Below are 25,972 nucleotides of genomic sequence, written 5' to 3' on the forward strand. Positions count from 1 at the left end.
CAATTATACATGTTAATATATTGTGGGATGTGGGTGAGGTGGCATTGGGCGGTCACATCAAAGACTTCCTGCAGTCTCCTCCACAGGATTGAGGACATGCAGCCACATCTTTTACGCCACTATCAGCCTCCTCAATACGACCAGTTACATGCTGCTGTCTCCTTTCATAGGCCATCTGGAAACAGTGCTAAGTATATAAGGGCAAGATGAGGCTACAAATGTCAACTATATGTTATGATGGATAGTGGTTGTGGGGAGGCCAATGAAGAGAGCTTGTGAATGAAAGCATAAGAGGTCATTGGTGCTGTTGGTAGGTATAGTATGTGAACATGCATTCACTGATTTTGACTATTCTTGTGAATTTATTGAACTTTTTCTGCTGCATCTGCGTCCTAAGAGCTGGACTGTTGCCATTGACTGTGATAACTAAATGCTCCTATTGCCTTCTTGGTTTCTGTGTGGAGGACAGTCTTGATTGCTCATGCTAGGTTTATTTGCATTAGGCCTGTCAGTTTAAAAATGACAACAGGAGTCCTATTGCCAAATAGCACACTAATTTTTATTTTAAATGAGCTATCACCTGACGAGGATGGCTGTTCCTTCTCGTCAACAATAGACCCTAATGAATGTTTCTTTTTATGGCCTGGGTGGCAATAAATGGTCAGTCACTGAACACTATTTTGCTGTGTTATTGTCCAATTTCTATTCTTAGTTCTTAAAATGACTCACTTCTAAACTCTGTCTTCTTTGAACAGGTGGAGTGCAACCAGGCCTTGGAGCTAAAGCAGCCAAGCTAGGTAAATCAAAATTATTTCTGTTAACGAATTGCAAAATCATCCAATAAAGTGAATACAATGATTGCAATACGTCCACCAAGCCATACGTTTGACTCATCATGATAAGGACATCTGGATTTAAGGACAACATGCTGGATTGTTTATCATGTTAGTAATTAGAAATATACAAGAGCAGCAGTTGTTACCTAATAATTCAAACAGCTTCCTGTCAAGTGAAAGTAATTTGAGGAGAACCGGATATATCCTCCTTTCTGTTATATTTTGCAAGTATCATGTGTATAATTGATTGCCCCCAAAGGAGTTGTTGGACATTCACAAGGACATCTGAAGGAAATTTCCATTCTCCAAATGGAAACTATGCACATTTTGAAAGAGCAGTAGTTGTTAAAACTAGACCATGCAATCACAGGTGCATAGGGAAATTTAGATAGTCACAGGGAGTGTAGCGTAGTGTAGTGATCAAGGAGTGTCAGCCCTTTACTTTGATAAACATGTAAAATATAATAATACAGAAGAGAGAGGGATTGAGAAAGAATATGCTAGCGACATGGGCTTGCACTGTCATGAAAATAAATACTGTTCTCTTCTGCAAGACTGAGAGTTCCTGAGATCTATCCTTTTGTGAGGGTTAAAGATGTCTCCTCAAGTATGAAAAAGAACTTGAAGCGAGAGAGGAATTTTCAGTTTCCATGGTGTCCGTGGCATAGTGCATGTTCTAGCGATTTGAATACAGAGGCAGTCGGCAATGCTTTAAACTAATGAAATGGAAGTGGCAAAGGATTCATTCAAAAGCAGTAAGGGAAATGTCAAGGCCCTGGAGAAGAGCAGAATATTGGATAAAATTAAATAGTATTGGTCAGAAGAGACCATGAGACTAAGATAACAAGGTATTGGTAACTAAGGTGATAGCAAGTAAAATTAATAATTATAAGCAAAAAGCTCTGTACCTTAATATATTAACTATTTGTAACAAGTCAGATGAAGTAACACCACATATAGAAATTAATAGGTTTGATCTAATTGCTATTATGGAAACAAAGCTGTTATGCAATCTACACATTGGGAACTAACTATTCTAGGATATGTATCTTTTGGAAGAAATGAGGAACAATGGAAAAACAGGAGGAACAGCCCTAAAAATAAAAAAAAGTAATTTTCTTATCTGAGCAAATAAAGAAGTAGAATAAATTTGGGTTGAGCTAAGAAATGAAATATAATATAAATTGTAGACATTTACAATTGATGAGGAGGTAACTGACAGGGTGACTCTTATATCAGTAAAATAAATCAGATTAGAAAAAGCAAGAGAAGTTCTTAAACACTACACTAGAGAGCTTTATTTAGTAACCAGCAATGTATAGATGTTAATAAAAGAGGGTTACAGTACATCAGGAGTGGAAGAGCCTTACTTAAAGATAAAGAGCTAACAGCCTTGAACACAGTGTATGTCAGATATCTGCAACCCAAACAAACTAAGGACAAGTATCTACAGATATCAGTATTGGCTTAAAGCATATAATGAAAGGGAAAAAAACAATATACTGATGAGAGTTATTTATAGGTCTTCGAATGGTAATTGAAGTATAGTGGAGAGTATAAATCTTGCAGTTAGAAGTGCCTATAAGAAGGGCAATACTGGAAATATGATGGACTTATACAAACTGTGCAAACCAAATTTAGATTAGGGTTGTGCAGGACAACTTCAAGCAATTCATAAAATATATTTTTCAAGATCAATATGTTGAGAATCAATTACTATGGTTCTAGTATCTTAAGTGGAGTTGAGTCCATGAAAAGATCAGCCATGATCTTCTTGAATGGTAGAGCAGGCCCAATGGGTCAGATGGCCTACTCATTCTCTTATTTCTTATGTAGTACTAAAGGGGTCTCCAGGGCAAAATGTTAACAATATAATGCATTTACATTGAGGTTGAAAGTGATTTAGTTGAATTTGAAACAAGAGTTATAATTCTGAACAAAAGACAGTTGATTAAGATAGAATGGAAAGTTATACTAAATGAAATACCCTTCCTAAGAGTATTGTGGAGCAACCGATAGCATGTGGATTGATGTGGTTCAAGAAGTCAGCTCATCGCCAGCTTCTCAAAGGCAACTAGGGACAGGCAATATATGTTGGCCAGCTAGCAATGCCCACATCGCACAAGTGAGTACAAAATGATGTGCGGCTGGATGAGCAATGTCTGTCATTGAATGAACTGATACATAATTTGCAACAAACATACATTCCTAAAATGCACAGTACGTTCCAGATAAAATGGTTCAACTGTGGTTAACAAAAGGAGATAAAGCTAATTATTGGATTAAAAAAAGAGGTTACAATGTTGCCATATGAAACAGCCTGAGGATTGATAAGATTTTAAAATTCAGGAAATGAAGTCTAAGAAATTCCAGAGGAAAGGGAAAATAAAATATGAGAGTAGTCCAGCGAGGAGCAAGCTGTCAATATTTTATTACGACACTGGGTAAATCCGTCTGCTAATTTAAACCCAACACACAGAGAAGCTCACCTCGTGGTGTAATCTGTTAAGTTTCAAGAGGCAAAGAGCTATCCCAGAGGTCACTATTTAAAGTAACAATTAATAATTTTATTTCTTAACAACTATTTACAACTCCTTTCTCTTAAACCTATTGTTAACCTCCCCATTCTATAATATTGGTCCGATTTTAAAAAAAAGCCGATTAAGATTTACAAAAACAAAATTCAACTTTCAAAACCAGTCAGCCGTCGAATCTTCTCTTTGTATCTTCCTCTGCAGATTTTCCTCTGTCGTCTTTTCTTTAGTATTCTACTTCACAGGCCTTTCATTTGAACAAGTACCCTTCAGAGAACTATTCATCGAGCAGTCTATACTTGTTGATCCTTAGCAGTTCCCTCCCTAACTGTTCAAAATATCCAGTTTTGTACCCCAAAACATCGGATCATTTCATTGGTTTTGATTCAAATTTGATTGGATGTTTAGGAGAGGCTGAACAGGCTGGGGCTGTTTTCCCTGGAGCGTCAGAGGCTGAGGGGTGACCTTATAGAGGTTTACAAAATTATGAGGGGGACAAATAGACAAAGTCTTTTCCCTGGAATCGGGGAGTCCAGAATTAGAGGGCATAGGTTTAGGGTGAGAGGGGAAAGATATAAAAGAGACTTAAGGAGCAACTTTTTCACACAGAGGGTGGTATGTGTATGGAATGAGCTGCCTGAGGAAGTGGTGCAGGCTAGCACAATTGCAAAATTTAAAAGGCATTTGGGTGGTTAGATGAATAGGATGGGTTTGCAGGGATATGGGCCGGGTCCTGGCTGGTGGGACTAGATTGGGTTGGGATATCTGGTTGGCATGGACGGGTTGGACCAAGGGGTCTGTTTTCATGCTGTACATCTCTATGACTCTCTGGTATCTGGAGCATAATTTAAACTGATTGGCTGAACTTGAATTTGTTTTTGTTCCATAGCAAACAAATCCAGCTATTTGTTTCAACCAAGTGTTACATTTTTACCTTGTTCAGGACACTGTGCTTTCAGTCAGTCCTTGTTAGCTTTTCAACTCTCTTAAAGGCATAGAACACACCTACACCTTCATAACAATTTTCATAGATATGTAATGGTAAGAGATCAGTGAAAGCAAATGATGGTAAATGATAGAGACAAAGACAACTGAAACTATAATGAGGAACATGAAAGTAGTAAGGCATGAAATAAATATTTTGCATAAATCTTCCAGAAATAGAGAAACAAAAGCTTGGTCAATAAATCATACAAAAGTGTTAGTGGGACCAAGTGGTTACAAATCCACTGGATCTAATGACGTGCATTCTAGGGTTTTGTACATTGTATACATAGTTGGCTGTATGAGTAACAGGGCAAAAGTGAGTACTGCAGATGCTGGAAACCAGAGTCTAGATTAGAGTGGTGCTGGAAAAGCGTAGCAGGTCAGGCAGCATCTGAGGAGCAGGAAAATCCCTTCATCAAGGAACCTCCAGGGTGGAGAAATAAATGGGAGGGGGAGGGGGGAGGGCTGGGGCTGGGGAGAAGGCGGCAAAGAGTACAATGGGTGGATGCGGATGTGGATGAAGGTGATAGGTCAGAGAGGAGGGTGGAGCGGATAGGTGGGAAGGGAGATTGGCAGGTAGGACAAGTCATGAGGATGGTGCTGAGCTGGAAGTTTAGAACTGGGGTAAGGTGGGGGGAGGGGAAATGAGGAAACTGGTGAAGTCCACATTGATGCCCTGGGGTTGAAGTGTTCCGAGGCGAAAGATGAGGCATTCTTCCTCCAGGCGTCAGGTGGTGAGGGAGCGGCGGTGGAGGAGGCCCAGGGCCTGCATATCTTCAGCAGAGTGGGAGGGGGAGTTGAAATTTTGCCAGAGCAGATTGGCTGCTTGCTCACAGACTGATTAAACATACAAAGAGTAAGATAAACCTTCTATTGTAGAGTGTCACATATCATGATATCATCCAGCTATTTAAAGGTCTAGTGCCATTCTGAGATCTGTGCAATCGTTCATACGAAGTAAGTAATGAAGAAGTTACACAGAAACTGTAGAAAGACAGACATAATAGATAGGTAAAAACAATGACTGCAGATGCTGAAAAGCAGATTCTGGATTAGTGGTGCTGGAAAAACACAGCAGTTCAGGTAGCATCCAGGAGCAGTAAAATCGACGTTTCGGGCAAAAGCCCTTCATCAGGAATACAGGCAGAGTACCTGAAGGGTGGAGAGATAAATGAGAGGAGGGTGGGCTGGGGAGAAAGTCGCATAGAGTACAATAGGTGAGTGGGGGAAGGGATGAAGGTGATAGGTCAGGGAGGAGGGTGGAGTGGATAGGTGGAAAAGAAGATAGGCAGGTAGGACAAGTAATGGGGACAGTGCTGAGCTGGAAGTTTGGAACTGGGGTGAGGTGGTGGAAGGGGAAATGAGGAAACTGTTGAAGTCCACATTGATGCCCTGGGGTTGAAGTTTTCCGAGGCGGAAGATGAGGCCTTCTTCCTCCAGGCGTCAGGTGGTGAGGGAGCGGTGGTGAAGGAGGTCCAGGACCTCCATGTCCTCGGCAGAGTGGGAGGAGGAGTTGAAATGTTGGGCCACAGGGCGGTGTGGTTGATTGGTGCGGGTGTCCCAGAGATATTCCCTAAAGCGCTCTGCTAGGAGGCGTCCAGTCTCCCCAATGTAGAGGAGACCGCATCGGGAGCAACGGATACAATAAATGATATTGGTGGATTCTGTACTGTTTGTCCTGTTCGGTTCAATGGATAGGTGGGTTAGAAAATGCTGGATGCAGTACAATATAGCAAACTTTTTGAGGATATCCATTTTGGTAGGAAAATGAAAAGGCAGAATAGTTTTGAAATGAGGAGAGACTGGGGAATGTTTGCATTTAGAAGCACCTTGCTACCTTTGTGCATGTATCTCAAAAACACAATGTGCAGGTACAGCAAACAATAATGTAAGCAATAGTTTGTTAGTCATCAGTACAAAGCAGATTGCAGTATGAGTAGTCATACTGCGAATTTACAGGACATTGGTAAAATTTTAAATACCGTGTGTTGTTTTGGCCACCTTATCTATTTGCCTGAGAGGGAGTGCAACTAAGGTTCACTATACTGGTTTCTACAATGAGGGCTTCATCACATGAGAAGAGATTGAGTACACTAGATGTATACCTTATGCATTTAAAAATGCTACGTAATTGATTTCTATTTGAATTAAAATAGTTATTAATCAGCATGATACTTACTACTAAATGATAAATTTACTTACAAAGCTTTTATTCAGAGGCTTATTAATGGTATTAGACTTTTCATGCTCTGGTTCTTTTTCAGGGCAAGGAGGCTATGGTGGATACCTACCCTATTATCAACCTGGTAAGAAGCTCTGATACATTATCTAGTCATTGTATCCCTCATACATGAAGAGGATCCTCAATTGTGTGAATTTCAAAAATAATGTTAATGCTAATTTATATTTAATCTGGAGATGAATCTTATTCTGTAAGAAAGTTTTGATATTGAAGCCAGAATAAGATTTCAACTTCCTTAATCATCTGAATGAAAAGCATATTGTATATTCTAACTCAACAGGTGGGGATACACCAATGAAGTAGTCTTTAAGTAGTTTTAGAACTACTGTTCTGTTTGTTACACAAGCATAAACATACCAAAAGTTGCCCAGTGCACCGATCATGATTATTATCTTTGCACATTTTAATGTAGTCTACTGATCAATTTGGATTGAGTTACAATAATGTACTAACCCACGCTCATCCTTTAACGTAACCAACACAGGGCTGGTGTAGATCTTTCTCAAGAATTTGGATAGTCAGCGTGTGGTAAATTAATAGTCACTATATTATATACAACTGTTTTAAATTTATTGGATTACACAAATAGGTAAGATAATCTTAAACAGGAATTGATGTGATACTCAAGACTACTTTGGCTGATACAACACTGTAGCAATTTACATGGTTTTATTTAAAAACAATGACCATTTTGATATTGGGCATTGAATCATGCTGTTAGAATTGACCACACAATGACATTGAAAAATGTGCAAAACAGGGACAAACCAACAGCACAAGAAAAGTGATAAAGATATTCAAAGTGGTATACTTAATAATATGGTTGATCAGTAGTCTGTTCTTTGATAAAGACAACACTAACAGGGCAGTGTTTTGTCTGGCAGGTGCAAAGATTCAGTAAAGAATGAATAAACTAGTACAAGGAGTCAAAGATGAACCAATGTTGGTTGTGCAAGTGAGAATGTATTTCTGAGATAGAGATCTCTAGAAGGTTTAGCATTTTGGAAAATTAGGTTAAAATTATTTTATAGTTAGTCATTGGTAACAATAATGAACTTCCAACTAAATTGTTGAGGCAAATGACTCATTTAACCAAAACTTTTCACAAGATGACTGGATTTGTTTTTTTGTGTAGGCCACTACAGTCACGCAGTTGAATTTCTCTTGTTAAAGTGGAAGCAGACGTGAGGAAATTCTGCATCATAGTTAAAGTAGAATATCTACTTGAAAATTGAAAGTGTTTTTACATTAGCACTTGTTTAATTCTGATTGTAAGACAATAACACCTGCAAGCCAGCTTTCCATTCTTACATTATTAAACCTGGCTGAATTCCTAAACATCAAAATTATTGACCGATGCAAACACTTCAGTGGTAACAGATTCAGATTTAGCAGTGAGAAAGGAGAGGGTGCTCGCACACACTAATCTCTCATAATGCTCACTGACATGTGTAAATGCAAAAGCACCTTAAAGTAGGAAATGGAGATATCACAGAAGGGAGGAATACAACAGAGCTAGCAAAGGACTTGCAATACGCAAGAGGAAACATTGTATTGATGGAAAATATGAGGTTATCTTGTCACACTTCAAAAAAAAATTACCATTTGATGGAGGTAGCATAAGTCTATCTTTGACTAATGTTAGCACCATACAGAGGTGCATGGGAAAAGAAATTGCAAAAGAGAGGCTGTTTTCATTTTTAATGTTGCCGAATAAATTACTTTTCAGGAGTTGGAATTGGATACGGAGCTGGAACTGGACAGCTAGGAGGTCTACAGACCGCAGGTACCAAATATTCAGTATGGTGCTCTGGAATTTCAAAGTTGGACTAAGTTGGCTCTCAAAATATCACATTAACTAAATCACTAAATATAAAGAGCCGTCTCCATCAACACCTCAGTCTCTTCATCATTTTTAAAGTCACATAAAGGGACACATCTGCCTTCATTATTTCAGGCCTTCATTTTTATCTCTTTAATATTCAGCTGCATCTAGACCCATCTCTTTCTTTAAAAAGGGAACTCACATTATCATTATTGACACTGCTGAGAGCATGTTTCTAAATCTCCTACTTTACATTTGTATTTGATTCCACAGGTTAAACCCCTCTTATATCTATATTATCTCGGACTCTCAAAATTTTAATCGTTCATGATTTATATCTAATTCTCAGCATCACCTTGTATTCACGTCAATATCTAAGTATCCTTTTGAAGATGGATGTCGAAATACCACATACAACCACATGGTCTTCCACTTATGGCCTCACTGTTGTTCTATTTAAAGTTTTATTAGTTATATGTTTTCATCCTTCTATTTCCATTATGTGCTATCCTTCATCTTCTCTTTTCTGCATATGAGGAGACATATCCCAAATCTACCTCATCCAGAACGAGGGTCGAACCTGATGCCATTTTCATGATTCTGATCTATGTGATAACCATCTAAACAACTGAACTAACTGTACTCCACTGTCCACTACATCTACTAACTTTTAATACTTTTCAATATATCTGCATTCAGAAGCAACTGAATCAACAGAGATCACACAGAGAAGAACAAGCATTGATGTGGGAGCAGGAGTTGACTAAGGACTCTCAGGGAGCTGCCTGTGCCTAGAGTGGTCAGGGAGCATTTGATTTATTGGTGCAATCTTGGAAAATGGGCATTTACGGTTCATATCTAATTTCTCTTGAGAAGGCGGTGAATAACTACCTTCTTGAACTGCTGTAGTCCATTTGGTTTAGGGGGACACACAGTACTGGGTCAAAAGGGATTCTTCAGGATTTTGATTCAATGTGAATGAACAATGCTGATAATTTCTAAGTCAAAGTGGTGTGTCTTGTAAATGTTCTAATGCACCTAGTGTGCCTTTTGCTCTGGGCCTTAGAGGCCACAGGTTTGAAAGATACTTTTGAAGAAGCCATTACGAGTTGGTCCAATGTATCTTGTATATAGTACATACTGCAACAACTGTGTGCCTGTGGTGGACGTAACAAATGTTCAAGCTGATGTATCAGGTGTCCGTGAAAAAAGGTGCTTTGTCCTAGATAGTTGAGATTGTTAAATGTTGTTTCAGTTGGTTCCTGAAGCAAGTGGGTTGTATTCCATCACACTTTTTATTAATTCTTTTTAAATAGTGGTAACCCTTTTAGGGGCCAGTAAATCATGGAATAATTGAGAAGAATCATAGAATCCCGACAGTGAGAAAGCAAGCCATTTAGCCCATTGAGTCTAAGCCAAACCTCCAAAGAGCATCCCATCCAGGGACCCAACCCCTCACCCTACCCCTGTAAATTTGCATTTTCCGTGGCTAATCCACATAGCCCGCACATCTCTGGACACTATAGGACAATTTAGCATGGCCATCCACCTAAGTGAATTACTCTTTGCAGAATCCCTAATCTCTGACCTGCTTTTGTAGTCCCAGTAATGGTAATGGTTGAGTATTCCATGATGATGAAGCTATTGAATGTGAAGTGGAGGTGGTTAGATCATGTCTTGTTAGAGTTGGCCAGTGTCTGACAATGTATATGGTACAACTACTATTTTCCTTTTATCAACACAAGCTATACAGACTGTGCTGCATGTGGGTATGTACTGCTTCATATCTGAAGAGTTGAAAATGGTACAGAGAATTATGCAATCATCAACAAACATTCCTACTTTTGATCTTATAATGGTGGGAAGGTCATTGATAAACAGCTAAAGGTGGTTGAGCATAGGACACTACCCTGAAAAATTCCTGCAGTGACATCCTAGGGCTATGATAATTAGCCTCCAAAAAACAGATACATCTTTCTTTGTGATAGGTAGGCTGCCGCATGTGGAGAGTTTTGCTCTGTGGCTCTTACTGACTGTGATTTTAGTCCACTTTTTAAATGCTGCACTCAGTCAAATGCTGTATTTATTTCAGGAGCTAATTCACCCATGACATTCAGATCTTTTGTCCATGTTTAGAACATGAGCAGGTTATTGGTAAAAAGTGCTATTTGATAACATTGTCGATGACATCTTAGATTGTTTTGCAGAAGTTTGAGAGTAAACTAATGGGATGACAACAGCAATTTGAAATTTATCCAACTTTTGTGGACTGGGAAAACATGGGTGAGTTTCCCTTTGTTAGGTAGATGCAGGATTGTAACTGAACTGGAATAGCTTGGCCAGAGGAACAATAGAAGAGAGAACAAAGAACAAAGAAAATTATAGCACAGCAACAGGCCCTTCGGGCCTCCAAGCCTGCACCGATCCAGATCCTCTGTCTAAACCTGTCACCTATTTTCTAAGGATCTGTATCCCTCTGTTCCCTGCCCATTTATGTAACTGTCTAGATACATCTTAAATAACACTATCGTGCCAGCTTCTACCACCTCCGCTGGCAATGCGTTCTAGGCACCTACCACCCTCTGCACAAAGAACTTTCCACGCATATCTTTCTTAAACTTTTCCCCTCTCAATTTGAACTCGTGACCTCTAGTAACTGAGTCTGGGAAAAAAGCTTCACACTATCCACCCTGACTATACCTCTCATGATTTTGTAGACCTCAATCAGGTCCCCTCTCATCCTCCATATTTCTAATGAAAATAATCCTAATCTACTCAACCTCTCTTCATAGCTAGCACCCTCTATACCAGACAACATCTAAGTGAACCTCCTCTGCACCCTCTCCAAAGCATCCATATCCTTTTGGTAATGTGGCGACCAGAACTGTACGCATTATTCCAAATGTGGCTGAATCAAAGTCTTATACAACTGTAACATGACCTGCTAACACTTGTACTCAATACCCCATCTGATGAAGGAAAGCATGCCGTATGCCTTCTTGACCATTCTATTGACCTGCGTTGCCATCTTCAAGGTACAATGGACCTGAACACCCGGATATCTCTGTATATCAATTTCCTTAGGACGTTTCCATTTACTGTATAGTTTGCTCTTGAATTGGATCTTCCAAAATGCATCACCTCGCATTTGCCTGGATTGAACGCTATCTGACATTTCTCCGCCCAACTTTCCAATCTATCTATATTCTGCTGTATTCTCTGACAGTCCCCTTCACTGTCTGCTACTCTACCAACCTGAGTGTATTCTGCAAACTTGTTAATCAGACCACCTATACCTTCCTCCAGATCATTTATGTATATCACAACAACAGTGGTCCCAGCACGGATCCCTGTGGAACACCACTGGTCACAGTTGTCCATTTTGAGAAACTTCCTTCCACTACTATTCTCTGTCTCCTGTTGCCCAGCCAGTTCTTTGTCCACCTAGCAATACACCCTGGTCACCATGCAACTTCACTTTCTCCAACAGTCTACCATGGGGAATCTTATCAAATGCCTTACTGAAGTCCATGTATATAACATCCACAGCCCTTCCTTCGTCAGTCAACTTTGTCAGTTCCTCAAAGAACTAATTTTGGAACACAGGTCTTCAGGATGCAACTGGGATGTTATTGAAGGCCTTTGCTGTATCGAGTGGGCTAAACCAGTTTTTGATGTCATGTAAATGAAACAAATTTGACTGAACACTCTTATAGATGGTATTTGGGTCCTCTGAAGAATGCCAAGATGGAAAATTCACTTCACATTTCTGACTAAATATAGTTCCAAATGCTTCAGCCTTGTTCTTTGCCAGTTAAACACTGGTCTCTCCTGTCATTGGTGACAATGTTATTCATGGAGCCTTCACTTTCTATATGGCACTAATTAGTTAAATCACTAACATAACTGAATATGGGAGAACTGTACTACAGGGCAAATTATAGCACAGGCCATAAGTTGACAAATTATGATAGAATGCAATTCTGCAGTTCTGATGATGCAGATTATTGAGCTCGATTATTACTCAGTTTATCTCATCAAGCATAGTGATGTTACCACACAATATTAGAATTCTAAGTATGAAGGATTTTGTTTCTAAAAGCTCTGTACTATGGTCATTCCTACCAATACAGCCATAGCTAGATGCATCAAGTAGACAAATTTTGGTGAGGACAAGGTAATCTTGGTTTTTCCTTCAGATTTAATTATCAACGCACTCAGCTTTGAATCACAGGGCTTCTGATTTTCACAGAATTTCAAACTTGAGCAAAAAGCATAAAGGTTTTCATTTCAGTGCAATCCTAAAGGAAAGTCACACTGTCGGAGGTGTCTTCTTTCAGATGAGACATTAAAATGAGGTGCATTTGCTGCTTCTGTCAAAGTAAAAGATTTATGGGACTATTTCAAAGATGAGCAGAGACATTATACCCAGTGTCTAGGCCAATATTGATGCCACTAGAAATAGATTATCTGGTCTTTATTATATTGGCATCTGTGGAAGCTTTGTATCTGCCTTCTGCTCAGCCACACACTGCTCCGCATTATCAAAGGGAAAGGACACAGAGTTTATGCTCAATGGAGATTGTACTCTTTTCACAGGATATACATACAGATGATGAGATGTGGTGAAATTTCCTCAGGCTGTTCAGGTTTCTGTAACAGATCTGCAATTTGCAGCCTGCTGTACTAAAACATTCTCAGTGAAGCACATCTGATCAAGATATCGTGATAGTTGTCATAATTCATTCAGAAGCAGATGGTTCATTGGAGATACGTTATCCTTCAAGGATCTATCTGTTACCTCCTGAGGGGGGTCTATCACCAAAATAATAGTGTACTAGACTCAAAATGTTAATTCTGCCTCATGGTCTCCACAAGTGCTGCCAAACCGGTTGAGATTTTCCAGCACTGTATGTGTTATTCAAATTTGTACCACTATTGATGCAGACAACAGACACAATAGGAACTTGATGACCACAAGGCCAATTGTAGAGCTATAATGATTTTATTAAGATGCAATTTAAATGCCTCAACAAATCTAGGAGCATCCTTCAATATGTCCTATTAAGGGTCTTCAAGATGGTTTGTCAGTTGCACAACCAAACTGCTGAGGGGAGTAGAACTGCAGGAAGTGGAAGTTGTTGAGCATGTAGTATCTGGGAAAAAAATGAGAAGGAAGAATTCCCTTCCACAGAAAGAGGCCAAAACATTGAATGTTTTAAGAAGGAGTTAGATATTGTCCTTGGGGATAAAGAGGTCAAAGGGTATGGGGAGAAATTGGTAACAGAGTACTAATTTGGATGATCGGCCATGATTATATTGAATGGCGGAGCAGGTTCAAAGGATTGAATAGCCTCCTCCTGCTTTTATTTTCAGTTTCTTCTGGATTTAACCTGAATAGATTTTCAGGTAAAGGAAATTAATCCAGCATTTTGTCTCTGGGTGAGAAGTTTTTGATTCAAGTTCCATCCGCCCCATAAACATGCAATAACATGCCAGAACAAGTTGATTCAAAAACAAAGGAATATATCAAAGAAGGGAGGATGGGGATGTAAATCAGAGAATAAGGAATTAAGTTGCTCTTATCTTTGATGGTTACCAGTTACTGGCCATGATTCCAGCAATGGTTGTATCAATAATATCCAAGACAATCTCCTCCAAGGAGATTAGAATATACTTGTAGGTCTCCCATTAACTTTTGCTGCCTCTAGTTGAGCATCCTTTTCCCTTTTAGGAGAAAGAAATGTGTTAGAGAATATCATGCAATCTGTTTTACTGATGTGGCTATCATGGTTGAATAGCTGACAGCATACGTAAACTGTGAAATGTGAGTGAGGCTTTCAGCAGTGTTAAAATGTTAAAGCTTAGTCAACATATAACATAGTTCTAACGGATAGAAATTGTTGGTAGTTAAGTGGTGGACATGTAGAGAATTGTACAGCATGTGAGGCTAGTTGTGTTATTGTTAGGAAATGATCTTTGAAGATGCATTTGCTAACCTTGACTACGTGACATTACTGAGGTTTTTGTAATATGTATCCAGGTCTTGAAGCTTTGACTCTTGGGTTTGATCACTATGCCTGTGTCTCTTCTGAATATGTGACTTGAGACATATTAATACAAAACCCTCCTTGCAGCCTCCTCCCTCCATCAGGATATCCAGAGTAGAGTGTAGAAAGGTTAGGAGCTGCTATCAAACATGTTGTGCCATTATTTAGTTTTCCTAAGTCCGGTTCACTTTCTACCTAACTACCAGCACCAGCTCCAGCTATAATAATCTTAATAGAGTTCTAGGCCTGCATTAAGCAGTACAGCTTCATTTTCATGACATTGACATTCTGTTAGTATGTCCAGTCCATTAACAATACAGTTAGCATTGCTTAGATGCTGAAAAGTTTGAACTGAATAGGCAGCACAAGATTGACAGAATGGCTATGTTCGAAGCAGCAGTAACAGATTAATTGTATATTGCTATATCTGCACTGATTTTAAGGACCTATCAAAGTTAGTGGCCAATTAATCGCCTTTACACTTGTATAATCAGAATAATATCTTCAATATCACTTACAAATAGTGTGGGGAGCAGATAACCAAAATAATATTTCTCTCCAATTTCATAAATCTATGACAACAATCTTAATTAGTCTTTTCTTTATGCCAATGTGTTTTGCTTTCCATAGTCAATACAATTATAACTCAGGTGGTCAATCTTCCATGCATTCCATGAATATTAACTTTTAAGAAATGCATCACGTTCTCAAAAATGTATTGAAAATCCAGATAACTTGTATCTATAAACATATACACAAACAAATCAGAAGCAGGAGTAGGCCATCCAGCCACTCAAGCCTGCTTTGTATATCATAAGGCTGCTTTGATTGTCATCTCAAATCCACATTCCCATCTAATTCTGATAACCTTTCAACCCTTTGCTTAACAAAACCTATCTACCTCTAACTTAAAAGTAGTCAAGCTTTCTGCTTCAACTCGGAGTGCTTTTGGGAAAGGAGGCCTAAAAACATATTTACAATGTTTCCCTGCACAACTGAGTTAACTGGTTAAAAAATAAGTGCAATTATAAAGGATAATGGCTTTTATTCTCACTGTGTTGAGTATGACAAAAGTTTTTTTTTAATTTTGTATCTGTTTCCACCATTTTATCATGTGAGTAGTCAATCCCAGCCCATTATGAATGAGGATATATAAGCTGTCTTAGTAAAATAATGTTTAATGGGCCAGATTTTGTATTGCAGGTAAACCTCCTAAACAGTATGGGGCACTGAGCCAGTTTGGGTATCCTTATGGGAGAGGTATGAGCAATTAATACTGGATTCATTTGCATTGAATGTACACATTATTTAGCTAAAAGTTAAGCAGTTGAACAGAACCTAATGTATTAATTAGCTGGTAATGTGAATATTTTATAAAGTATTTATGACTTGAGATCCAAATGAAGCATTGTAATTGTGTACATTTCATTCTTTGTCTAAATACTATGAACTTTTAAACAATAGTTTGTATTTATATAACATCTATAATGTAGTCAGGCACTTCACAGTTCTACAAAGCAAAGTTTGACAACAAGCTGTATAAAAAATATTGAGGTAAGTCATCAAAGCAGTATATTTTGAAGAGTTTCTTAAAACAAGGAGAATGGTAAGAGGGAATTCCAGAGCATGACATTAGCAGCTGAAGGCACAGCAACCAATGGTTGAGCAATTAAAATCAAGATGCTCAAGATCAGAATATGGATGCCTTTGAGGTTTATAGGGGTGGGGAAGATTTGGAGATAGGGAGCGAGGAAGCTGTGGAGTTATTTGAAAGCAAATATGCAAAGTTTTAAATGAAGATATCAGTGAACCAGGAATTAAGACGGTGAGCAATGAGGCTGATGAATGAATTGGACTAAAACCCAGTCAACTACAGGCATCTCCAATTTCTTCATTGAAATCTCTGGAGCCTCCTTCATCCTTAGCTGAAACAACTTGAGAAGTATCTTCGAAGAACACTGTTAAGACACTTAGAAGAACACTTAAAACATGTGCTAGATGTTGGTCCACAATGAACAATGTTTAATGACTAGAGAAGTACTTAGATTCATTTTTGAAATGTTTGATACTTTCTAAGTATTTGATAATGTAATATGTTTTGTCTGAAAGTCCTTGCCTTTAGGCGAACCACACGCCAAAAAATAGTGGTAGAAATGAGATTGATCTTCTGAGGAATTGATGATGCAGAGGAATGGTGCATTTAGAACACAACTCCATTTGCTTGAGCTACTAGCAAAGAAATAATGCAATTGACAGGAATGGTGGACGTCTTTTATTCTCATCGCCCTCAATGTCATCCTATTACATCTCCTATCCACCTTCCATTTCTTCCTGCTGAATGGGTTTCCCCACTGAATAAAAAAGTAATGTAAAATGCTGCACTCAACCACCGTTCCTGAAAATCTGTGTCATTACCTGAGTTTTGAAGAGGATAGTCTTTGTCTCCCAACTGAACTGAAGTCCTGAAGTTCTGAAAAAGCTTCATTGGTCCCAAAACGTTAATTCTGCTTTCTCTGCACAGATGCATCCAGATCTGCTGAGTTTTTCCAGCAGTTTCTGTTTTTGTTTCTGATTTACAGCATCCACAGTTCTTCCAATTTCTTTTATTCTGTAATGTAATATTGTATTTGTCTAAGATGATGCAATGCCACTGATTCCAGGGTGTTTTCCAGGCCAAACCTATTTTCCACCTGCTAAATACATTAATCAAATTTTACCAAGGTTCAACCTTAAGCTAAAAAATTACAAGTGTTTTAATAGTAGCCTATTGTAGTTCCATGCAGATTTTGTATTTAATGATATGTAGATAAGGTTTATTAGCAGTTTGGGGACAAAGGGCACATCTCAAAGTGAATGGAAATTTGCTCACAATTTGCAAAGACATCACTAATTGTATCAAATCAGAACTGATACTCCACAGTGTCACTCTATCATAGATGTAAAATATCTTAAAGAAAGAAAGCCCAGAGCATGTTATTTCAAAATGTTTCAGTTGACTTCAGTAATTTATAAGTTTCCTTATTTGAACCATTGCATTTAAGGGAAGAGTGCAGACTAGAAACTGAATATGAGCCTACTGGATCTCGCATAACTCAAATCATGATCATAATACAGTGCAGGCACCTAATGAGGCCAATAACTGAATCACAGGAAATTAGTCCATTGGTCTCATTTACTTATTACTGGTTAGCTGCAGGCAGTGATTGAGTACTCCTATAAAACATAAAGATTATCCAGAAGGGATCTTGTGGCACAGTAGTTGTGTCTTTACTCTGAGCTGGAAGTCCAGGTTAAAGTCTCCTGTGCCATGGAGGTGTGTCATAGCATGTCCAAAGAAGTTGATTACAATAACTGAAGAATGTCTAGCTTAGAGGTGACAGAGATTGGAATCAGAGTCCACAGCGGAATGGGAAAGACAATCATAGGTTATGAACATTGCTGACACCAGCTCATAGATGTGGAAGCAGTGTTCATAAATTAGATTTTAAAATGTTATAAATTACCTGAGAAGACAGCCAAAGGCACCCACAATTTGACTGTTAAGTGCCTGAAAGTATTGACTACAGCATACATGATTTAAACTGCAGCTATTCACTAATAAATTTCAATGGCAGCATTTAATGACCTCCCTGGTGGTTAGTTTAGTAGTGGAGAGATTTAGTTGTGTGGGAGGGTACACAGCATCCCTCTGCCTTCACCCTAAATAAGTTTGTGCTAGGACACGTTGTTGCTCAAGGCTGGAATTCAACTTGCAGCAGATATGGGGCTCACATGCAATGAGCATACCACCCAAATCCATTCTGGGTAGCTTCTCAGCTCCTGAAGGCTGCTTCATGCAAAGACACTCAGTATCTGAATGAGGGTCATGGTATCAGGAAGGGGATTCCACTGAGAACATACCACTGCCCTTGCTTCTAATCACCCAAACATTCACTTCCCAAATGCCCAGCCTGTAAATAATCTCACCATTATCATGCTGATATGCCTGGTTCAAGTCATGATTCAAATCTTCAAGTGTCTATAGGGTAGGTTAACCAGATTTTCAAAAGTCAAAATGATGACAGTTAAAAAGCCATGAGAAGATGGGACACTGATGACTAATATGTTGAGCGATAAATGAGTGATTTGCAGCTGAAATTGGGAGATCATTTGATGACATCTCTTGAAATGTGTCCAGCCAGAGTTGCCAGCCTTATGCCAAATTCTTGTACTAGAATCAGCAGTGGAGTCACTACTACCAAAACGTAGTGACCATTCCTTTGAATACACCAAGGGTGCAGTGGGTGAAAGAATACAGATCAGTAGCATGGAATGCAATGTGATATAGTGGGTGTTGACAGGAAGAAGGATTAAATTTTCTACAGATTATTTCCCCGACCCAGTTTACATTCAATAAAAGGGTAAAGGTGAAAAGTGGGATGTTTGAACTATTTTTAGGAAACAGTCGGGATAGCAGGATATTTGGTGAAAAACGAGGTCTTACTTGAATGTCTGGCCCCTAAGTAAGGCAACAATTGCCATCTCCCTGGTGATACTGTCATTCAATATATCTATTGGCTGTCATTGGCCAGTAGCTCTCTTCAGATGGAGCTGCTTTATCCTGGAGTGATTGATCTCTGTGAAGGGCTACCACTTGTTGTCAAGTGCACTTACTGAGTGACATATGCTATGGAAGATCTTTCCTGTTGGCACATCATTGAAATGACATAGGTCACCTGATATGTTTGAACAATTTGGGATCTGTTTGCATGCATAAAATAAATATGGTGTTATTAAATGTCTAAGAGAACAACTCTATTTCCGTTTGAAACTACTTATAGCAGTACAGCAGATCTATTATCTACAAAATTCACGTCTCTTCTCATATTTTGGCATTATAGATCTGAATTTAACTAATTACTTTAGTTTGGTCTACTTCTGAACAGCCTGTGGTTGGGATGAAAATAATTCAATCTAACGAAACAGCTTTTCTGTGTTTTTGAAGGATCCCCTTGTGCAATGGGAAAATATTGTGGCCGAAGGAGAAAATAAATAAATAATTGGAAAAGAAGTGACCTCAAGAATTCTGGTGCTACTGCATGATTCGGAATGTAAAGGATGGTGTGGAATGGAATGCCCCTCACCACCACCCCCCACCTTTCTTCATTTCATCTATGAAAAAATTTGGCTGCATACATTATCAGTATCTAATGGACTTTGTTATCAAAGAAGCTGTGCTATACACTGTGTGCTTCAAGCATTTAGGGACCAGCTTACAACTGAGTCCTTTGCTGTTAATCTCATTCATAGTAAACACCATCCTTGACTTGATTTGTTTGTTTTGTGACTCTAACTCCAGTATTTTTAAGTTATAAAATTGTGTTATTAATTTTTAGTGGCTTGTGCTTTGCTTTACAAACTGTACTGTGAGTGATACCTGGATTGTACAGCTGGGCCGTAGCTCCAACCCCTGCCATAATTTTGGTGCTGATGAAAATCTATTTTTGAGAGTGGCAGCTGTATTCATACAAATGATGGCTCAACCCTAATGAGTGGGGCCTGAAGTGACCAATGCAACTTTTGCATATTGTTTTTCTATATGTTTGTCCACATGGCTAACAAGACTTTGGACTTGGAAGTCAAATTAGCTTCCTGGCCATAAGATTCCTGGAAAGATCTGGCTACTTTGGTTTGGTAGGCTTTGAAGTTTATACAAGCTGAATGACATTGGGACAGATTTTTCCCCTCCTACACTTGAAGCTAATTAATTTCTTACACACAATAAATTCAGGAATATTGGGCCAGTTATCCTACTTTATATTTCTTCCTACATTATTTTCCTGTACCCATTAACCCTGAATGGCTCAGACCGTCAGGTTCGGTATAAGGAAAACCTACTCCCAAGCTATGATAACATTAATCCTTCATCATTGGCAGTGGTGTGGCTAGGATGTTACTACCTCCAGGAGCAGGGTAAATAAATGAACTCGGCACATTTTAACAATCTGATTACCTCCACAGCATTAATTGGTTATGATTTTTATTTGATTGAAATATCCTCTTGGAATTCTGTCAAATGAATTAGTTGGGTTCAAATTTATCCAACAGATATTTTGCTCCTAAAATGAATAACTTTCCAATTAATCCTAGCTCATCCCCAATTTAGTAATATTGTAAAGCAGTTTAAAATCCTGCTGTCAAGAAATGAACCCCTGTCCATATTGCATGCTGTTATAAATTCTTACAGCACAACAGTGCAGTCTCAGGCATCATCTTCTAAAATTAATAATACAATAAGAGGATATATAGACATTATTGCACATGATTATTAGATTGTAACTGAAGGGGCCAACTGAATTGTGAAAATGCAGAAGCCCACCACAGCCACTCCTTTTCTTTCTGCTTTCTGTGTCCACTTTCTCTAGCGCTAATTTGTTTTTCTTTGACTGTCTTGTCTGTAAAGTAGAAATTATGATCAGCACTATTCTTGAAACAGGTTTAATCGTTAGATTTTTAACAAATTCAATGCCTGGATCAAAGTAGATTTGATATGAGCACCTTAAGTATCCTTCATAGATGCTGATCAGAATTTCTATTCTTAACATAACTCATTATTTCCATCATGCACCTCTTTTGATAAGTGATATGCTATAGTATGTAATACTTTACATCAGTCTGCGATAATAAGTACTGTAGCAGATCTTGAGCCCCAACATTGGTGTATTGCTTCAGGTTTGGTGTAATGCCCATTCGCTGTATCTTTATAAACTGTGTGAATGAGAAAATACTGGATGGACAACAATTCAGTAACAGCTTTGAAAATAAACAGAATTGTTTAAATATATATTTTCGGTAAGCAAATCATTGAACATTGAATACAACTTGATGTCTAAGTGAATGGAAAATATCATCATGAAGACTTTGGCACAGTTTTGGCCCAATTTGCACTGTACAGTCAACCAAGACAGGGCAATCTATTAAGTTTGTAGTGACACACAACTACACAGTGGGTGACTGTAAAAACAAGCAAGCACTCTGTTTTCCAGAACCCTTAATAATACTGACAGTTAGGCCTTCCCATAAAATGATTTGGCACTGAAATCAAAAAGTTTAAAAGTAATAAGGAAAGAACTAGAATTTGTCATTCCTTTCATGACCACAAGAAATTCAAAACTGTTTTACAATTAAGTATTTTAAAATGCGGTCACATATGGAATACAATAGGTAATTTGCATACGATGAGGTCCCATAAACAGCAATGACATAAGTAACCGAATAGTACATTAAAAATGCATTTAAAACATAAATCCATTATTCCAGTTGACCAGTCATAATGGTTAGAATCCAATTAAAGAGCATGCTGTTCACAAATAAGGTTTTCAGAATTAAGTTAGTGGTAATTTCCCAGATAAGGTTCCCAATAACGTTGAATTATATTCTTAATCTAAATTTTATCTTAAGTAGTTAATGAACAGGAGATGTTGTGGTGCAGTGGGTAGCATGCTTGTCTCTGAGGCAGAAGCTCAAGTTTCAAGTCCCACTCCAGGAACTGATGGCTGCAGGTGAGTTCATAATGTGGTCAACAGATGGTGGAAATGACATAGTTTAAAAACAAGTTAAGTAAAGAGGACCAAATTTAACAACTTATTTTTGAGAAAACTACTAGGTGAGGGAAATCCAGTAGACATTATCTTCTGGGACTTTTTTGGAAGTGTTTGATAAGGTGCTTCATGTTGTCTTACCACACAATTCAATCTTGTAAAGTATCAATAGAAATTCAATATGTTTGTTAGGGAACATACAAACAATTATTCCTGATAAAGGGCTTTTGCCTGAAACGTCGATTTTACTGCTCCTCGGATACTGCCTGAACTGCTGTGCTCTTCCAGCACCACTAATCCAGAATGAGCAGGAGTAGTCCATTTAGCCTCTCAAGCCTACTTTAACATTTAACAAATTCAAAAAGATGATCTGATTGTAATCACAAATCCACATTCCCATCTATTCCTGATAACCTTTCCCCTTCTTAGCAAGAATTTATCCATTAACACATTAAAAATATTTAAAGACTCTGTTTCGCTGCCACAAAAGAGAGTCCCAAAGATACACTGAGGGAAAAAAATGACCTATCTTAACATTTGATGGCAGCCCTTTATTTTTAAACATTACCCCAACTTCTATATTCCTCTCCATATCTACACTGTCAAGATCCCGAAGGTTCTTATATATTCCAATCAAATTTCCCCTTACTTCTTCAAATACTAAGCAAATAGCCTGACTAATCTTTCCTCATGAGACAAACTCATTCTAGGTGTAAGTCTGGTAAAACACCTTTGAATTGTTTCCCGCACATTTACATTCTTCCTTTATTGAATTGAACTGAATTGAATAAGCTTTATTGTCACGTGCACTCGAGTGCAGTGAAAAGTTTGCCATGTTGCCGCTAATGGTGCCATCTCAGGTACAAGAAACCTAGATACAGATAATTATGTATTTGATACAAGACTGAAAGAATAATAAATAAAAAGATCAGCATTGCTTTCACCCTATCATGAATAATCTTACTTAATACATTAAAAATACTCTTAGATCCACTCTTCTCTCTCTCAAACTGAATGTAAAATTTTATCACATTTTGTTCATTCACTGGTTACTGCAAAGGCTATAGGCCCTGACAACATTGCAGTAATAATACTGAAGACCTGTACTCCAGAACTTGCCACTCCCCTATGCAAACTCTTTCAATAGAGTTACAACTCTTGCATCTACCTGACAATGTTGAACATTGCCCAGGAATGTCCTGTACGTAAAAATCAGGATCAATCCAACCCAGCCATCAGTCTATTGTTGATCATTAGTAAAGTTTTTCACACAGAGGGTGGTACGTGTATGGAATGAACTGCCAGAGGAAGTGGTGGAGACTGGTACAATTGCAACATTTAAAAGATATTTGGATGGGTATATGAATAGGAAGGGTTTGGAGGGATATGGATTGGGTGCTAGCAGGTGGGACTAGATTGGATTGGGATATCTGGTCGGCATGGACGGATTGGACCAAAGGGTCTGTTTCCATGCTGTACATCTCTATGACTCTATGTGGTGGAAGGTGCATCAATCGCACCATCAAGTAGCACCTGCTCAGCAATAAATTGCTCAGTGAAACCTCAACTGTACTTGCCATGTAAAAACAATTGCTGCAAAAACAGGTCAGAAGCTAGGAATTCTGCAGCAGGTAATTCACCTTCTGACTCTGGAAAGCCTGTCCACCATCTACAAGGCATAAGTCAGGAATGTGATAAAATATTCCCAACTTGCCTGGATGGGTGCAGCTCCAACAACACTCATGAAGGCTGACACCCAACTGAGACAAAGCAGCTCATTTATTTGGCACTTCAGCTACAAGCATCCACTCCCTCCACCATTGATGTTCAATCGCAGCGGTGCGTGCGATCTACAAGATGCACTGCAGAAATTCACCAAAGGTCCTCAGACAGCACCTTCCAAACCAACGACCATTTCCATATAGAAGGTAATAGGCAGCAAATACATGGGAACACCATTACCTTCAAATTATTCTCCAGGTCAGTCACTATCCTGACTTGGAAATATACCACTGATTCTTCACTGTTGCCGGGTCGACATCCTAGAATTCCCTCTCTAAGGACATTGTGGGTCAACCCACAGCAGGTGATTACAGTGATTCAAGAAGGTAGCTCACCACCACCTTATCAAGAGCAACTAGGAATTGACAGTAAACACTAACCAGCCAAACAATGTCCACATCCCACAAGTAAACTTTTCAAAAATCACTATGTGGTTATTAATTAATCCTATTTTGTTGCACTAAGTGTTGTATAGCCTTCTCTCGCGGTGGCTCTGGAACATGCTATTCTAATAAATAATTCCAAAAATATTGTTTGAGCTCCACATGCTGGCTACTTCTGCCCACCTGACTTTTCTAGACTGTACATAGATTAAATTTCCCATCACGTTGCAGCCCGTTATGAAGAACAGTTGGATAAACTGGGGTTAATCTCCTTCAAAAAGAGAAGGCTGAGGGAGATTTGATGCGATCTACAGGTTGTTAGAGCCTGGATAGAGTGGATGGAAGGGCCCAATTCATTTAACAGAGATGTCAGTGACTGGAGGAGATAGTTTAAAGTGCTTGGTTGAAGAGGGCCTGATTTAAAGTGATTAGGAGAAGGATTAAGGGGGATGTGAGGAAAACCTGTTTCACCCAAAAGGTGGTAGGGGTGTGAAAAATATGTAGAGACAAAAGCCCTTAACTCATTTAAAACCCTTAACTAATTTATATAGGATCATCTGAAAGTTGTCAATTAGTACTCTATTAGTTACAGACCGAGTGTTGGAAAACGTGATGAGACTGGGTGGCTCATTTTCAGAGGCAATCGCAGAGTGGCCTTCTGCTTTGCTGTAAGTTTGTCTACATTGTTAAAATCTTTTAAAAAATACCTGAAAAGGAGAAACGTTCAGGGATGTGGAGGGGATGGGGAGTGGCAGTGTTTAAGTTGTTTATCAGCAGCAGGAACACAATGGGTCGTACAACCTTCTGCGCTGGAATGATTCTTTGTCTTTATTTTTCTGAGTCCAAATGGCTTGCAGAGGACGTTTCAGGTGGTGTAGTTACCATACATCTTTACCCATGTTATTCTGGCTGATAATAGTCATAGGTTTGGAGGAGTTACTGAAGAGGATGTTCTGACTGAGGTTAGAAGTGCACCGATATTTTTCTAGTCACACTCCTCCACTGCTCATCATAAATTTTACATTTCGCTAGAATGATGAAATGGCCAATTACACTGGTCTCAGACTGTACCTGACTTCGTACTAAAAACAATCTTTTTTTTTGTCAAAGAGTATTTGGTTATTACAAAATAAAACATAAACAAATATGCAAAGATTATAAACAAAAAAAGGTTTAGGCTGTGCAAAGCAAAATATGATTTATTTTCTAACATACCAATTATAACATGAGGCAATACGGGTAAGAGGCAAACTATGGTGAAACATATCATATAACAAATGCAATTAAGATCCCACGGATTTCTCAGGAACCCACCCTCAGACTCTGCTCCCTCAATTGGTGAGGTTTGGGTCATTAAATCTCTTTAAAATTTCACATGAGATTCCAGTTCTTCACAATTGACAAGCTGGCCTTGAAATCTCCTCAAAGATCCCTCCATCATGTACTGCTTCAATGAGGCTCAGTCTGGTGGTTCACCATTTTTTCCTGGCACAATACTCCTCTAAATGCTTTGAAACTGCACTCCATCAATTATTAGCAAGCATGTTTACTATCTATTCACACACAGCAAATTTCACCAAACCCGTACTGCCTAAGGGTTTGATTCTGAGCTCTGATCTGGCTTAGTTGCACAAAACAAGGGCTTTCAACCCTTGCCCTCTATTACATTGTACTGTTGGTGGCACACAGCTCCAACACTTAGCTGCTAACACTAGTTTTTAAGAACAGCTCTTTTCTGCTTGGAGCTTGCTTC

General features: G+C 38.7%; 1 protein-coding gene across 8 annotated transcripts in view; it reads left to right on the forward strand.

Moving 5' to 3' along the window:
* Positions 1 to 21,297, forward strand: part of elna (elastin a) — a 287,761-nt gene extending 266,464 nt beyond the window's left edge. For 7 of the 8 annotated variants that reach the window (XM_087977474.1, XM_087977475.1, XM_087977471.1 and 4 more), the window contains 5 exons: positions 756 to 797; positions 6,622 to 6,663; positions 8,329 to 8,385; positions 15,678 to 15,734; positions 19,459 to 21,297. In XM_087977474.1, coding sequence (XP_087833600.1) covers positions 756 to 797; positions 6,622 to 6,663; positions 8,329 to 8,385; positions 15,678 to 15,734; positions 19,459 to 19,505 — 245 coding nt within the window. In that variant the 3' untranslated portion in view covers positions 19,506 to 21,297. The remainder of the gene's footprint in view (positions 1 to 755; positions 798 to 6,621; positions 6,664 to 8,328; positions 8,386 to 15,677; positions 15,735 to 19,458) is intronic. The other variant, XM_087977478.1, reaches the window with a different exon arrangement.
* The last annotated feature ends 4,675 nt before the right edge of the window (positions 21,298 to 25,972 follow it).

Source organism: Chiloscyllium plagiosum, unplaced genomic scaffold (genome assembly GCF_037043375.1).
Source record: "Chiloscyllium plagiosum isolate Xiang-an unplaced genomic scaffold, Cpla_swu_hap1 HiC_scaffold_31, whole genome shotgun sequence".
NCBI classification, from domain to species: Eukaryota; Metazoa; Chordata; class Chondrichthyes; order Orectolobiformes; family Hemiscylliidae; genus Chiloscyllium; species Chiloscyllium plagiosum.